The 16861-nt window shown below is 51.5% G+C and overlaps 1 protein-coding gene across 4 annotated transcripts in view; it reads left to right on the top strand.

Moving 5' to 3' along the window:
* The window catches only part of CAMK2A (calcium/calmodulin dependent protein kinase II alpha), a 32494-nt gene extending 15978 nt beyond the window's left edge, over window positions 1-16516 (top strand). For 2 of the 4 annotated variants that reach the window (XM_024217044.1, XM_024217042.1), the window contains exons 10-16: window positions 1866-1906; window positions 7415-7447; window positions 8525-8573; window positions 10454-10529; window positions 12064-12158; window positions 12614-12842; window positions 14145-16516. In XM_024217044.1, the coding sequence (XP_024072812.1) occupies window positions 1866-1906; window positions 7415-7447; window positions 8525-8573; window positions 10454-10529; window positions 12064-12158; window positions 12614-12842; window positions 14145-14148 (527 nt within the window). In that variant the 3' untranslated portion in view covers window positions 14149-16516. The remainder of the gene's footprint in view (window positions 1-1865; window positions 1907-7414; window positions 7448-8524; window positions 8574-10453; window positions 10530-12063; window positions 12159-12613; window positions 12843-14144) is intronic. The other 2 variants (XM_024217045.1, XM_024217043.1) reach the window with 1 other exon arrangement.
* The last annotated feature ends 345 nt before the right edge of the window (window positions 16517-16861 follow it).

The following is a 16861-nucleotide window of genomic DNA, read 5'->3' as shown; positions in this document are numbered from 1 at the left end:
CCCCCCCAGTTGTAGGAACATGATGTGGGCTGTGAAAGCCCCTGGGGCATAATGCTGACCCCCAGCCTCAGCAGCTGCTGGGAGTGGGCAGGGGGAATTTTAACTTTCTTTTCTAAAGTCCTAACAAAATGTGCCCCCGCTCCAGCTGCTTGCCACACCTCCTGTCCGAGGGCCTGAGGCTCCAGCTCCCTACGCCTTGCACCATTGTTTGCACCAGTACACTCTGCCCTGGTGTAAATGTGACACAAGGTGCAGGGCAAAGGGTGAATCGGGGCCAGAACGTCTCAAGCCTGGGAGGGGGTTAGCTGGGTGCCAGTTCCTCTGGGTGGGGAGAGGCAGGGAGGATGGAGGGTGTGCAGGCGCCAAAGGGATTGTGCACATGGGAGCAGAGCTGGGGAACTTGTGGGGGAGGGGAGGAGGAATCCGGATGCTGGTCTAGGGCGGAGGAACTGTGAGCGGTTCAGCTAAGGGATGGAGGGAGCCAGTGTCTATTCTGGGGCAGGTCTCTGGCCTGGGTTGTACCGGAGGTCAGAGCAGATGATCACAACGGTCCCTTCTGGCCTGGGCATCTGGGATTCTCTGAACAGGTGGCGCGATGGGGGTCAGGACAGGACACTGTTCAGGTGGGATTGAAAGAGGATGGAGGGTGATACGCTTGCGTGGGGCAGGGCCTTATGGGAAGTCTCCGGAGCTGGACAGAGGATGGTTAGCCCAGGGAGCTTGTGAAATAGCTGCAGCCAGTCAGAGCAGAGTGCTTGTCAGGTGGGTACGAGGGAGCAGGAGGTGAGCTGGGAGCGAGGTCAGGTCGAGGACCGCTGGGGCCTGCAAGGGGCATTGGGATTGTTCAGTGGCTGGCGGTGCAGATCAGCCCCAGGCATTTGTCGTGGGGGTGGTTAGGTTTTGCTGACATGTGGGCAGTTGTGGGGGTACGTGGCAGGGTTGGAAGAGTTAAACATCCAGGGGGGATATTTTGTCAAGCCCTACTAAGGGCAAAGGACCTGACCTTGAGCATTTAAGGCCAGGATGTTCAAAGCTACACCCCATAGTCACTTCCCTTCCTGCATTCTGCCCAGGAATTCACCGTGGTCTCATCCCCCCAGCACGCTCATCTGACCCTACCGCGTGGGCAGGCGGCTGCTGGAAGTTCATTATCTGTTTGCCAAGGGCAGTGAGCTGGGAGAGCGCCGGAGCGGCCCTGGGGGATGGGGCCTGCGGTGATAGGTGGGCTCAAGGGAGGCCGTCTGCTTTTCATCATCGTCAAAATGTGGGCTGCAGCTGTCAGGTCGAGGGAATCGTAGCACATGACCCCGGCAGCATGGGGCTAAAATTAGAGAGAGAGGCAGGCAGGCAGTGCCACGGCGCACTGCTTCTAGCTTCATACTCAGCTCCCCAAGACAAAGGCAGGAAGGGAAGCCCTGGGGCTGGACTGAGGCTCATGCTCTGCTGTGGAGGACACTGGATCCTCACTGGCCACACTGCTGCATGACCCTTGAGTCCCGGCAGGAAGAAATCTGCCCAGAGACCTCTCCCTCTGCCCAGGCCTCTGGTGTTTCCAACACTGCCTGTTGCTCAGGTTCCTCCACGGAGCTGGCTTGACGTCGAGAGAAGTGGCCAGGGCCTCTGTCTCTGTGCAGGAGAAGGAAGGGCTGGAGTTGAGGTGTTCACCTCGCAGCTCAAGGGGCTGTGGAGAGAGGCTGCACCTGGGGCTGTTCTGCTCTGGGTCTGGAGCGCACCAATCTGGAAGGACTCCTGACCCCCTCCCCACCCCTTTTGTTTGACTCCATCCTCCCTTATGCTGCTGATCCTCACTCTGTTGGCCTTGGCGCCTTGCCTGGCCCTGCTAACCTCCTACCTTGTCTCCGCAGGAGGGAAAAGCGGAGGCAACAAGAAGAATGACGGCGTGAAGGTAAGCGCTCCCTCCCGGCCGGTACAGCGCCCCGGGGGCCACTCCTTGGGGCTGCAGTGGATTCGGCTCTGCTGAGGGTCCCGCCGTGGCCTTCCTCTGTTTGACAGTGAAGTTGGTAGCCATGCATTGCTGGCCCGGCTCCTTGGCCACCATCCCCTTGTCCTTAGGCCCTTCCTCCCCCGTCCCCCGCAGTCGCCGCTATCAGTCAGCAGAGCTGCAACAAGAGCGAAAGGGGAAAAACTGTCAAATGTGCAAAGCTCTCTAGGGAAAAGCTTGGCAGCTTGCAGATGGGAGAGCAGAAAGGATGGATGCACAGGCTCATGTTTGAATAATGCACTCCTCCGACACCCCAGCAGGAAGGTGACGTGAGGAGAACGCAGAAATTAACCTCCTCCTGAGGATTTTACTGCTGCTCGGCTGCCTGCAGCCCTCTCCCCACGCCCCCCACTCTCTCCCCCTGAGGGCAGGAGGGATGGGGAAAGGAGAGGAGTCGAATGGGTGGGCGGGGGAGAGAAGGGATCAGGAAAGGAAGAGGGGAAGGGGAAAGCCAGGCTTGCAATTTCTGCCTGGGAGGGAGAACTGAGGGTTCAGGCGAGCAGCAGTAATTCAAAGCGGAGGCATCCCAGAATCTCCCCCGCTCGTTAGCAGGAGAGCCCATGCAAATTCAGGGTCACCCAAGGGAGGCTGAGCGCAAGGACCTGGGAGGAGCTGCCTGGATTCAAATGAATAAATGAGCAGCATGAGCCGGCTCTCTGCAGAGAGTTTCACAGCCTGCCAATCCCATTCCTCTCGCTTCCCCAGCGGGTGGCACTGGGCCGGCGGGGCGGGGAGAAGGGGGCAGCAGGGTGAGCCCGCCCACCCCCTCCCCCTCCAGCCCCAAATTCAAGAGTTAGAAATAATAAGAACAAATCCCATTTTACCTTAAAAAGAGTATGGACCATCCAGGTCTTTGCTTCTTCTGCCACGTCGGGGTGAGCGACGGGGCCCCATGTGCTTGTGGTACCTACCGAGCTCAATCCCGCATCCAGAGCCGGGCAGTCTCCTGGGGTGAGAGCCCAGTGGAAATCAGCTCTCTCCATTAATCACCTGTTCTAATGGCCTCTGGTGTGTGTCGGGGGGGTGGAGGGGGAGGCGCTTCGTCATCCTTCCTCCCCAGAGGAGGGCGTGTGATCTATGGGAAGGTCTCTCTGCCTGATGCCCGGGCCTGCAGGCTCAGAACAGGCTGTGGCAGGGCAACCAAAGAGGCCCATCCGTCACAAGGGTCCATTCTCTCCCCATATGATGGTCAGTCACGCGGGGTGGGGTGGGAGGGGGGTCCAAAATCTCTTGAAGTCATTGGGAGTCTTTCCACTGATTTCACCAGGGCTTGGGATCAGACGCCATGGGGACCTCCTCTCTCTGGGGCTTAACTTACGAGCTGTGCAGGGCCCCGGGATTCTGGGAGGGTCGGCGAATCAGGCCGGCCTTCCTCCCCCCGTGACCCAGTTGCTGGATGGGCTAAGGAGCTCTGGCAATGAATTGCTTCCTACCACTCTGGTACTGTTGGAGGAGGCCAAGCCTGCAATGTTAATAGCATTTATAACCACAGAAATGCTGAATATGAGCTCAGCTCATTCTACCTCTGCTGCCAGCCTCTCCCCCTAACTCCTGAGATTCACCTGCAAGCCAAGGAATATTTTGTCTTGGTCTGCTGCCATCAGGAGGTAATGCTGCAACGTGAAGATGCTGCTTCATGACGTGAAGATCCCGCACAACACATGTAGGGGTGCGCTAGGTCAGAACTCGCTCTGTTAACACCTGCACACTAGGCTTGTGGGATGTGACACAGTAAGGCCCCAGACCAGGAGAGCCATGATCGTACCATGGGCACCTGTCAACCTGTGCCTCTCCTCTGCTACCCTGGCACTGCCAGAGCTGCCAGCAGCTTATGATGGTCACCAAGGGAAATAATCCCCCCCACAGGCATTGCTGATGCAGTGCACGGGGCTGGGGGACAGGTAAGACAAACTGAAAGATGCTTTCTAAAGCTATGGAAAGAGAGAGCGATGGACCGGGAAGCCTGTATAGCGGCATTCCTCGGTTGAATTGCCCATCGGCAAGGCCCTTCGTGTTTGGGTTTTAGTTTGTTTAAAAATTGCTGGGAATTTATTGGTGTTTATTACAAACATTTGAAAACAGATGAAAATTGGTTCAAAAAATAACGTTAACGTTTTCTGGGTAAATATCGGGGTTAATATTGGGGGATGGGGGGACAGATGTAAAGCAACAAATAGAGAAAAGTAAGAGTATTGAAAGTAAAAGCAGTTTAATGCTGTGGTTTATTTCATGAATTGTATCTTAACAGTGTATACACATATTAACATGCGTGTGTGTATCTTCCACTACATTGCCTTACTCAACAGACAGCCTCACATTTACCCTTAGACTAACTTTTTATTAACATAAACACATCTGCATAATGTAATGCATTGGATTTGCTTAACGTAATCAGTAATTTCATGTACTTGAGTGGTCCAAAATTTGGGTGAAAAGTGGTAAAATAATTACAAAATAATGGTGTTTGTAAAAGCTGGGAATGTTTTGGTAAAAATCAGTAAAAACTGAAAACAAAGGGCCTTAGCCAACCCTAAGGGGTAGTGTCACTTCACAAAGGTGGCTGTGCTGGTGGGAAACCTCTTTGATAAAGGTTCTTCGTGTTGGTTTTGTGGTGGCCACGAGGGTGAACACGGTCCTGGGTATGCAGCAGAGCACAAGGGTAACTGTGGGTAGATTGTTAGGAAAACAATCTTCGGAACCATCAAGATGGAAGGGTTTAGATTTCCAGTACCACATCAGTCACTTAGGTTTGTATCCTTCAGTTCTGAACCTTGTCTCATGGGCCTGTTATCACCCAGCTCTGGAGAGCGTGTGAACCTGGAGCAGAGTTCTGGATGATTTTGGATTGCCATGACTGCGTTTTCTGGGCACCAAGGAGGGACAGCCTGGGTAGGTGGCTGGAAGCCTCTCCTCCCTGCCCCCGTGCCATGATACAACTTGATGGGAAGATGGGAGAAGTGCTACCTTCGTGGGAGGCAGGGCAGAGGAAGAGCTCCTGCTGAAACAACACAGGTGTTAGTTCTTTCCCAACGGACCGTTCAGTAGCACCATTCCCCACACCTTGCTGCCCTGGCCAGCCCGGAGGCACCATTCTCACCCAGGGGCATGGCTTCCATCCCAGCAGCCTCCGGGGCACAGAGGAGTGGAATGTTCAGGCTGGCAGCCGGACATGCCCCGGGGCGAAGCTGGCATGACAGACTGTGGGCAATCTGCAGAAATCAGGGCACGTGCTGGATGTGTTCATTTCTTTGGTTTGTGGTTTTAACTTAGCTGCAAAAGTGGGACAGTGTCTTGAAAACTCCATGGGCTCTTTGAGGGACATCACTGTAACTCAGGCCATGTGGTCTGGTATGATGCTGGATGGGTTGTGTCCTCCTTTGGGGGAACCCATTGGGTTCACCGTCCCATGACAGCACACTGGTCCCAGGCAGCAGATCCACCATTCCTGAGTTACTGTCTCATCCCTGAGTTAATGCAGTCCTCACGTTATCTTGCAAATAGTTGGGAAGCAGGCTTCCTCCCACTTCTGCTACCCCTGTCCTGCTAGTGCAGACATCCAGTAGTGTAGCCCTGTGGGTTTGGAAACCTGCGACCCCCAGAGGTTCTTTTCCCATGAAACAGTTTTCACACGGCCAGAATTTCCCTACCCACAATGCATGGAGGCCATTTTGGTCCTCCTTTTCCTGGAGGATACAATACATTCACTGCCCTGTGTGGTGTCACATCCTGTTACATTGTAAATGAATGCAATCACTGCCCCATGTCCCATCCTGTTACGTCCTAAATTAATGAAGTCACTGCCCCATGTTGCATCCTGTTACTGTACGTCCTAAATTAATGCGGTCACTGCTTTGTGTTGCATCATGTTCCGTCTGAAATTTCTACCCTGACTGCCTCGTCTCCCATACTGAATTAGTGAAAGCTCTTGACCCTCCTGGCATCTTCCTATGTCCTGAATCAAGGTAGCTGTCACTAGGCTTTCTCATCAGGTTTCACCCTAAATACAGCGGTCGCCACCATCTAGCCGTACGTCGTGTTTGAGGATGTATATATGTGCCGGGAGACTAATTTAGGACATCCCGTGATGCCAGCAGGGTGGTGGTAGCTGTGCTAATGTAGGATGGAACTTCATGAAATGGCTGCACTCATTTAGGATGCAAAGGGAGGAACAAGTGGTAATGAGCATTAGTGGATTCGGATGGCTCTTTATAACACAGCCCATCGTGATGGGATACTGAGCTTTATCTCACAAGGGGCGTGCATAGCTTTTGCCCACTGCCCCGTTGGCAGTGGTAGGTATGTCTATGCCTAATTCAATGTGCCGGCACCAAGCCTGTTATCTTGGCATGGCAGCTGATGTGTTTTGCATTGGCCTTTACTGTTGTGGGAATTCCCAGTTCCTGCCATCTTCACCACCATCTCCTAGCATCATGGAAGTCAAAGTGGAATGTGTTCTTAGAGAATTGATAACCCTGGTGTACATCCTAGAAGTTAGAGATAGAGAAAAGGTGGTAGGTCATCTTGCCCATCCCTTTGAAGAAGTCTCCAAACCAACAGAAGGTGAAAAGAAGCTGGGTGCATAAGCCAAGAATCTGCAGGAGGTGCCCAGCAGTATTTTGGGGTAATAGGCAGGAATCTGTTCCAGGGGTCTTTTTATCCAAGGAGTCCAGAGCATTCTTGGGTAGGAGTCAAAGTATATACATAGGGTCTTCTCTTTTGAGGAACTCAGCTATGTTTTAAGGAGATAGCCGAGGTGCTAGAATTATACCCAGGACACTTTGACTTGGTTTGTTCAAGAAGCACTTTGTAGCACACTCCTGGGTGTAAAAATTACTCCATAGAGGACCTGCAACTGAGCAATTCCAGTGTTTATAACCACCACTTGCTCACATGCAGGATCAGGGTAGAGGGAAATGTAGTTGGTGAAGAGGATTAGAATACTAGCATCTCACCTGGTTTCAGATCCTTGTATGGTCACAAGTCGAATGAGTTTGGTGGTCTCGTGCTAGTTCCTAGTGGATGTTTGTCCACACTGCAAAACCACTGCACAATTTGGCATGATTGGCTGTCATTGCTTGGAGAGGCTCCGTTTTGGAATCGCAAGGCTAGGACGGAGTTGCACAGGCAGAGCTGTGCACGGATCCAGAATTGGAGTAGCAGATGTTGCGGCAGATCAGGGCTGAGAGGCATTGGTGGAGCTGTGTTGGGGAGCTCGCTTAGCATTGGCTGCACTGTGTTTCACCTTAGCTAGTGGCATCGGTTTCTCACTTGGAGTGCCAAATTTCCCCCCAAATTCCCCCCTGCAAAAGGACTGTGAAGGGTGGCTCAGGAGCTGCTATCTCCCATGTGCTGCTCTCTGCCTTTCTCACTCTGTGTCTCTCCCTGTCCCATCTCTTCTCCTTGTTTTTCCAGAAAAGAAAGTCCAGTTCCAGCGTTCAGTTAATGGTGAGTGTCCTTCGTCTTCCTCAATGCCGCTAATGCTGGGCCTCTCAACATGTGCCAGCCTACCCCGTTCTTGGAGCTTACCTTTGACACGGGGGGTAGGGAACAGGGGACACTAGGGTTGGAGGGAACATTTTCAAAGCAGTATCACCCCCAGATCCCTTGAACAGGGTTGGTGGTGCCCAAGGCCAACGGGAAGCCAACTTTGCTTCCTGCTGGCAGGTTATCACGCATTTCTCCCAGTCCTCCTATCTGCAGGCTGCATCAGTCCAAAGAGCCTTGAAAAAACACCTTACTTGGCTCTGCTGGAACTGTACGATCACGGGAGTCATACAGCAATGGCAGCCCTTGCCAGCCCACTCGAGTGGATTATGGGTAATACATAAACACGCCTTGACTGGGATGAGCTAGTGGAGCGGTTCCTCTAGCTCAGCGAGCAGAGTCGGCTTTCCTGGGAAATTTGGAGAGTGGATGGGTTCAGCGGCCCCGGCGCCTCTCCGTGCAAATCTGTGTCTCGCTCGGCTGTTTGTCTCAGCCTTTGGTAGTCCATGTGGGTCTCGGAAGCCCTCTCTGTTTTATTGTCCATTTCTCTCCCTATTATGCAGTCAATGTGGTCTCTCTCACTCCTGCACAGTCCCCTCGCTCTCTCATCGCAGTTACCTCTCTTTGTTAATTTGTACATTTCTTTTCCTATTGTACAGTCAACGTGATGTCTTTCACCCCTGCACAGCCTCTCCCTGCCCTTTCCGGCTGCAGTCCTAGGAACCTTTGACACCCCTCCCCCCAGATCCGCCCTTTGTATGTCACTGTAGATGGTTGCAGGAATGGCATGTCCACTCCTACAGACACCAGCCCCATTCTCTTTGGCTACAAGGTTTGAAAGTCAGGGAGGGCACTGCAGTTACTAAGCTAGAGTGGTGGTTGCTGGCTGGCTCGGTCAATTGGTGTTTTACCTGGTTTCGGTCCGTTTGCAGAGTTGGGTAGAACCTGGGTGACGGATTGCTGAGCGCACAGGAGCCTTCTAACAAACAGCGTAGAGTGGGTCTTACTTTTCCTCTCTCCTTTCTGTTCTTTGCTCAGGAGTCTTCGGAGAGCACTAACACCACCATTGAAGATGAAGACACCAAAGGTACAGTGAGTGGCCTCCAGGCGTCAGGGAGAGAGGTGCAGGGATCCTACCCTTGTCGCTGGACCCTCCCAAGTCAGACACAGTTACTGTCCATACAGTATAAACTCAGTTGTGCCTCAGTTTTCCGATCTGTAATATGGGGATAACGATACTGAAAGTGCTTCAAGATGAAAAGCGCTAGATCAGAGTTAGGTGTTGTTATTACTAGGATGTCCAAGTCTCTGTGAACATATTGGGCTTACACTAGGGAGAAATTTGGCCCGTTTTATCTGTGCGCCCAAGGGATCACTGTAGGAGAGGCAGATGACTGGCCTCAGTTTTGATCCCTCTCTAATGCACAGTGTTTTACTCCAGAACGTCACCGCAACAGGCCGTTCTTTATGCGGCGATATATGATTAGCCCTTGCATTAGTCTGACCCTGCCAGAATCCATCCCGCCACTTCCCCAGGGATCTTCCCAGTCTTTGCAAGTGCTTGAGCTCAGCAAGCCCTTGCCCCACTCTGCAAGTGCCGCCCGCCCTGCTTAGCTCTTTTTCGTGCCTGTCCCTTCTGACACTGCCGCTGGAGACAGTCTGAAAAGTTAATCAGCCTTTGGGAAGAGCCTAGGGAGGAAATACCTCCCTCCTGCCCGTCAGGGCCAGCTTGCCAAGAATAGCCTGGGGAATAATTGTTCAGCGCTAATTTGTAAAGTCTCCCCAATGAAGTGAACCCAACAGCAAGTGATGTGGACTCCGGCCTGACATTAAAGTTAATTGAAAATTCGTCCTCACAGGGAACAACTCGCAAGACAGGGGATGGAAATTAACATTTCAAAGGGTGGAAACACTTCAGGCCGAACATGCAAGAAAGGCCCAGAGCTAGATATTCATTTTTATTAATGACTTTCTCTCTCTTCCCCCTTTGGCGTAATAAAAAATTAACTCTACGTTGTGAGTCACACAGACTTCTGGTCTGCATCTGACTTGGACTTCATTAATAAGCACCGGGGGTAGTTATGACAGACTCCTTCGGAAGTGCCAGCGAGTATCACTGGACTCGTCCCAAGCAGGCTTAGACTTAACCCAGATCCAGCTGGGAACAGGCGTGGAGACGCAAAACATCAGCCTGGCCCCTGCTGAGAGTGACATTTGCTGGTTTTCTCCTGGCATTTTCTGTGGGCAATGGAATGGAGGCAGGTGGGATTCCGAGGTCAGAAATTCCCTCTGAGACATGCAAGGAGAACCCTCTTCTCCAGTCAAGGCTAGTTTAGTGCACCTCCTCCTAGCTTGGGCAAAGGCGAGAGGTGTTTTTTGGCTCGCGTGGTAGAAGTGCCACCCACAGACTAGGATGATCCCAGTTGAAGCCTCAGCTGTGATCACAAGCAGGATGGACACCCAGCCACCAGATGAGGGATCTGTTAGCTGGGTCCAGCCACCCTAGTGTTTGGCTAGGAGTATGCAGCACAGCATTCCGGCTAGTGAGAAGGATAAAAAGTCTTAGGAGAGTCAAGCAAAGTTCAGTTGCTTAGAGATGGTTAAACTGATGGAGATGTACTGGCCAGATGGTGATGCTGAGGTCACTCAAGACTCCATGCCACCATTTTATACCACAGGTTTTACAAAGCCCTTTAGTTTTGTAAAAAGAGATGAACATGAAGAATTCCTGTAAGTGTCCCTGATTCTGAAGGAGCTTCCTCACTTGCTATGGTTAGAACTTTTCTATCTCCTCATTCCCAGGCCCTTTCCTGCTCCCATCCATCCAGGCAGGAATCCCCACTTTCCATCCTCTGGGCCCCTCTCCCCCGACAAGTTTTCTCAAGCGAATGGGTGAATGGGGATGCCCTTTTTCTCATGGGGGACCTCAACATTTGTGCTTTTTTTTTTTTTTTTTTAAACCAACAGTACGAAAACAAGAAATTATTAAAGTAACAGAGCAACTGATCGAAGCAATAAGCAATGGAGACTTTGAGTCCTACACGTGAGTGTATCTGGGGTGGGTTCTGACTGTATAATGGGGAGAGGGGGAGTTTGGCTCCGCTAGCTAAGTGGGGTGCAGTTAGCCACACCACTGCCAAGTGCTCTCGGCTGTGAAAAGGGGTAGGTTAGTTTGTGTGGCCATCCAGTGGGAAATGTCAGGTTGCTAAGATGGTGAGGCCCAGAAAAAGTAAGGGACTAGTTCAAGACTCCAGAGGGTCAGCGTCAGAGCTGGGCCTGGAATTCAGGAGATCTGATTTCCCCATCCCATACTCAACCCAAACCACTGGACCATGCCGCTGTCCCCTCATTATAATGGGTGGGTGCATTTTATGGATTGCTACAGGATGAATAATTGTAATTGTGATTTATGATGGAGGGACGAATGTTATTTCCACACATTATTACTTGGAATTGCCATGTGGTACTTTGAAACATAGCAAGTTTCTACTAGCTGACCAACTACTACTCACATTCCTGCCTACAAACTCCTGTGTCCAAAGCCTATTTAAGAGCTACTGCCGAGCTCACACAGATTTCAGTTCCTGCCTCAGAGACCAAGAGCAGGGGTTTATTGGTCTGGAGCAGGGTTAGGTGTTTGTTCGGGTTTTATTTTATCTCAGAAAAGAGGTCAGAAGCCTAGTCTAGCTCTGCAAAAGCTTAGGTCGTGTATCGCAAAGACCCAATTCCACGTGGTGATGGAGTACCGTAATCCTCTCCCGGAATTCTTGGGATTAGCTCAGAGCACACGATTTTTCAGCTAAGTCCTTCTATACCTCATTAAGGGGGATGTGCAAAAGGCAGCTCGGGTCCAGACGGAGGGGCCACCTAGCAGCTTCAGTCCAAGTACTTTGGGTGTTGCAAAACCTTGTTGTTCTGCAAATTCAGAATGCAGATCTGGCCCCCTTTATCTGAACCCTTTGCAGCTCAGGGGGATTTGAGTAAATGGATCTGACTTGGGGCCATCTACATGATGGAACTTCCCCCTGCTGGGTTCTGCTGCCAGCTGCAAGCTATCTCCCAGGTAACATTTTATGTCCATTGCACAGGGATGAATTGTGACTGGCATATTGCCCTGTTGCTTTTCTGTACAGTTATGCCAGGGACGCTGATGCTAACACTATGAGAAACAAGGCTTGTCTCTCCCTAAAGTTCTTGGTGCTTTATTCCAGCAGCTCCTGCCGTTAACTCCCATCCTGGAAATGTGAAGATAATCCAGAGGAGTATTTGGGGATCTTTAACTATGTCTTTTAAAAGGTTGCTAGGTGGTGCATGCATCTGTGTAGCCCTTGTGCCATGCTGAGCAAACAGTGGGGTACGTTGTTCCTGCTGTCAGAGAACTGTCATTCTCAGCAGGAGCAAATCTTAGGTGAAGTGAGAGAGAGCTGGGACAGAGAGAGGGGATGTTGTACTCTGTATTCCAGAAGAGACCCCAGAGCTGGGATGAATGTATTGTTATGTAGCAACATTCTCGGAGACCTTCCAGTTTGAAACAATGAGATAATCTCCCCCCTCTCTCTGGGCTTTGGCTTCCTCAGGAAGATGTGTGATCCTGGAATGACCGCCTTTGAGCCCGAGGCCTTGGGGAACCTGGTGGAAGGACTGGAGTTCCATCGATTCTACTTTGAAAACTGTAAGCAGCTTCTTTCCCCCCAATAGGCTGTTGTTGATATGCTTTGATGTTGCTTGGAAGAGCTGGGTGGCTGGGCTTGAGCATCTCTGGATCTCCTCAGATGGGATGTTCTCAGTGCTGTCTCCTGGCCATTCCAAAAGATCTAGGTGGGAAGCAAAGCAAATCTGTTCAATAATTTGAAATGGGGAGCGGCTGGCTCATGGAGTGGTGTTTTGGTTAGTAAATGTTTTATAGAGCGACCCCTTCCCCGTCCAAGCTGTGTTGATGCAGAAATGATCCAATGCTGCATGGCTCCAGTAGGAAGTCTGCTTGCTAAATTATCTCCCCTTTCCGTATGGCTACAGCCTGTGGTGGTTAGTCAAGGAGAGAGGAGATTCCCCACTCACATAGGAAGAGTTGGGTGCACACAGGACCCCTGCCTCTGTGTAACTCCACCTGCCTTCCCCCATGTCCAGTGTGGTCCAGGAACAGCAAGCCAGTGCACACCACCATCCTGAACCCGCACATCCACCTAATGGGAGATGAGTCGGCCTGCATCGCCTATATCCGCATCACACAGTACGTCGATGCAGGTGGCATCCCACGCACTGCCCAGTCTGAGGAGACCCGCATCTGGCACCGCCGGGATGGCAAATGGCAAATCGTTCACTTCCACAGATCTGGAGCACCTTCCGTTCTACCGCAGTAAGCCAATGAGAAACCGTGGCCGGCCCTTTCCACCTGCCATTGACTCCTGTTCGTCAGGCACGGAGACTAGAATGGCAGAGGAGAGTAGGGGTGAAGGGATAGAGGGCCCACTGAGGGAGCTGAATGGACCAAGAGTCATTCTGGGTCCTTGTCTCTAACAGTGGCTGACGCCTTATGCTCTAGAGAAGCTTAATAGGCTTCACAGAATGCACCTAACTGTGCAGAGCTCTGCCTTGGGGAGGGAAGTTCACTATTGTCCTGGCCCCAGCTGGGGATCAGCTCGTACCTTGAAGCACTAGGACTGACACCCGTGTAATTTTATCCTAGATAGTGTCGAGGCTAATTCAGGCAAATTTTCCCGCCGCCCCCGCGCTGAGCCATTCAGTCGGGTTCTCCAGCCAGGTCCAAGGTGCAGTGTGTGATCTGCCCCCAACTCCTGTGCCATGCTGGCTGGAGTGGGGTGGGACGGGGAAGAGGAATAGGTCCAGAACTGCAATGTGTGTCTGTGGAGGGAGTTAGGGGAAAAGCTAGCCGTGCCCGCGCTGATCAAGAGAGGTGTGGAGAACTTGCCCCTGCCCTGGGCGGAGCTGTGATGGGGGTGGGGAGGAGACTTCCTGACTACCCAGGGGACTCTGGTTCTGAGCACAGAGCTCTGGCAGCACCACACAGCTCACACTCCACCCCCCGCCGCACTGTAGCGGGACCCAGGGTCTCCCCCTGACGGCAGGTTTGGTAGCGTTCTCTGGCCTGGCCCTGCATACTTGTTAAATGCCTCATGCTTTCCCCCCCCTCCAGCCTGCTACGCTCTTCTTCCACATCCCGCTTGTGGCTTCTGCCTGCTAGATCCATTCTGCATTGGAGCGGGGGGGCATCTGGGGGGAGGGGCAGGAACATCCATCTAGGAAATGGGATGAAATTCTGTCTGAATTCTGTGCATGACCCAGTCACGAGCCTTAGGGCCTGATCCTGATGGTGCCCGGCCCCTGCAAACTCCCACGGCAGTCGAGTGTCTCATGTCCTCTCTCTGCTGGGAGATGCAGGCACTGCGTCCCCTCCCGATCATGTGCATGGGCTGGATTCTCCGTTAGCACAATCGGAGTCAATGTGGCCCAGTGAGCGGCTGCAGGAAAAATCAAACCCAGGTGAGGTGTCTGATCTGGGGCGGGGTCGCTGGTTAGCTCCTGCGGAAGGGCGGGGCAGAGGCAGACCCAAGAGACATGCCCATGAAGCCCTTCTGAAGGACAAACGGAATGAAAAGTCTTTCTCCCCCCCCCCCCCCCCCCGACTTGTGTTTTCCAGCTGAAGCGTTGGCCACGCGGGCCAGGTTTGTCACTGCCTCACTGCGAAGGGAATACCCACCCCCCTCCTTCACCTATGGAACTTGGCTGCTGGGTCTACTGCTTGGCTCTTGCTGGAATTCCTCCTGCTCACCTGGCTCCTCACCAAAAACAAACAAAGGACAACCAGGCCCGAACGAGCTTCAAATTGACTTCTCTCTCTCTCTCTCTCTCTCCCCATACTGTCACCTTCGGGCACAGCAAGCTCTGTCAGGGCCTGTGCGCAGGTCCCACTGCTTCGGCATGAAACCATCCGCGGTAAGACAATTACAAACAAGTGGCCAACACACAGAACGTGTCTTAGGCGAAGGCCTGCACCCGCCGCCTCTCCGGAACTCACAGATCCCCACGCATCCTCCCTCATGGCTCAATGCGTTTCTCATAGAACGGGATAGGACTCCTATTCCACCTCCATCCTCACCTCTGCCTGGGAGTCTCCGGGTACAGGCAAAAGGGTGGAGCCTGAGGGGAGTTTCAAGCTACTTTGGGCTGACCAAGGTCTGGGGCCACCTCCTCTCAGCACCAGTGGGGTTTGCCTTATTGGTGTCTAGGTACCTAGTCTGATGCCTTTGACCTTGGCATGTTCCCCATACCGCTCCTCCTCAGGGCTCCTGCCCTCCCAGTTCTTCTTTGCAGCGACAGCTGAAGGACATCTGCTTAAACTCTTTCAATATCCTACTCACCTGCTACTCTAGGGCGAGTAGGGTTTTATTGTGACGGGTGAGTAAAATATATCCTTTGTTTCTCTTCCTGGAAACGGCTGAGCAGGCAATTAGCATGCGAACTCACTGGACTGGGCAGGCCCAGTGAATTCTCACGCTAATTTTGACCATGCTGGTCAAATGCGAACATTTTCCTTTCTTTCTCCCTTCTCCCTTTGGAGCGGGGCTTAGAGATGCTGGGAAAAGAGAGTGAGAGATTAAGAAAACAATTTCAAGAGCTTTATTGGCACAATAAGGTATCTAAGTGCAACTAAAGTTGAGAGATCAGCTCTCTGTGCAGAGGGCAGTGATAGCCATGGTTATAGGTTGGGTGTGGTAGCTGGCTCTTCTTCCGCAAGCATTATTTATCCATTCCTGACTCAGTGATAGGAACTGTTTCACCATCATCCAATACATTGCAGGTGGTCTTCTTTACCCTCGGCCAATTTAAGAGACCAGCTCCAAATATCTAGTGTTGAATCTACCCCTTTGCCCCCAGATTGCTCTTTCAATCTGCCCTCCAAGACTCAATTTTCTCTTCCTTTTTAAAGGCCACCCAAAACCAGGAACCAAAACCCTTCCCCATTAATCAGCTTCAGGAAATTCACAGTATTGACAACACTGGTGCTTAAGGAACTAGAGCCAGCTGTTCATTTGAGAGAGAAAAATAAACCGACCACATGACACCTTCCAGCAAAGATGGCGAATGTAAACTTTAGTAATAAAACTTTGAGGAATCCGATTATGCTTCGAAGAAACAAAACAAGCCTTTAGCTATCTCTTCTACTTTGAGCGCATGCCTTTTTATAGGAAAAAGAAACCTACCGTGTATTTCGTAAATGGATTTTGAGTATTTGCTGGATCTTTATGTAATAACTAGAAATATTGACCGTTTTGGGGGGTGGGAATTTTTGGGGAGTTGTTGGATTTGGGGAGGTTGTTTTTGTTTTGTTTACATGTGGGAGTGGCTTGGTAACAAAGCGATGGTCATCGTGAAGGTGGCCCCAAGAGGGCAGGGTGGGGAAAGTTCCATAGCTGGTTTTCCTGTGAACCACGTTGAGCCCCTTAAGACACACGGGACTTGTGGTAATGGGGTCGTTTCTATTTGCAATGGAAATGTTTGAATGTCAGAAGTGCCCATTTGAATGGAGACAACTGGACAGTGAGGCATTTCTGGGCTGAAGTTGCAGGTTCTGCAAGGAGAGTTGTCATCTCCAAGGGACATCTGAGCCGGCTGGCAGGAATACAGCAGGCATGGGTCATTTCTGAGCCTGTGCATTTTCTTGAACGATAAACAACCATCCGGTGGTTCTTCCGGCGCCACCGTTATGTCAGTCTCATGACATCGGGAGGGGCTGGAAAGACGTCTATTTTTGGTAGAGGTATGAGAGGCGTGATCTGGTTATTTTTTGGTAATCCTTCCATTTCCTGTTCTCTTTTTTCCAACTGCAACTTCTTTACTCTTTGATGTGAAGTTACTGCAGTGCACTTGCGCTGCCCGGGGACTTTCTAACTGCACTTTCTTCATTTGCATGACGTTTAACTTTATAGACGGTGCGTGTATTTAGAAAAAAACAAACAAAAATGCTTGTTTTGGACAAAAAAAACAACAACAGTGTATTCTCAATGTAAATTCTGAATGGTGTATTTTGCCTTTTCCGTGGTTTTCAAGTGCTTAGCTCACCATCAAAGCAGGACGACCGCCTGCTGAAACACAGCCATGTTTGCGAAGTGCGAAAATATTTTCTCGTTGGACGTGAGGGGAAGAAATCCAAGCAGCCGGGGCATTTAACAAGCTTTAGGAGGCATGTCCTATGAGATTCCACTGACCCCATCGTGAGCTCATTGTGTGAATGGGCGTTGAATGTGCCTTTTTAGGGACGTATCAGCCAGATTCTTTGCTGGTGGAAATCAGTGTCGGTCCATGAAACTCAATGGACCTATACTGATTTACAAGGGAGCGCCACTGACTCACGCC

This window comes from Terrapene carolina, unplaced genomic scaffold, assembly GCF_002925995.2.
Source record: "Terrapene carolina triunguis isolate 2854851 unplaced genomic scaffold, T_m_triunguis-2.0 Scaffold629, whole genome shotgun sequence".
Lineage (NCBI taxonomy): Eukaryota > Metazoa > Chordata > Testudines > Emydidae > Terrapene > Terrapene triunguis.
Note: the sequence above shows the minus strand (reverse complement) of the source record. Positions and strands in the feature narration are given on the sequence as shown.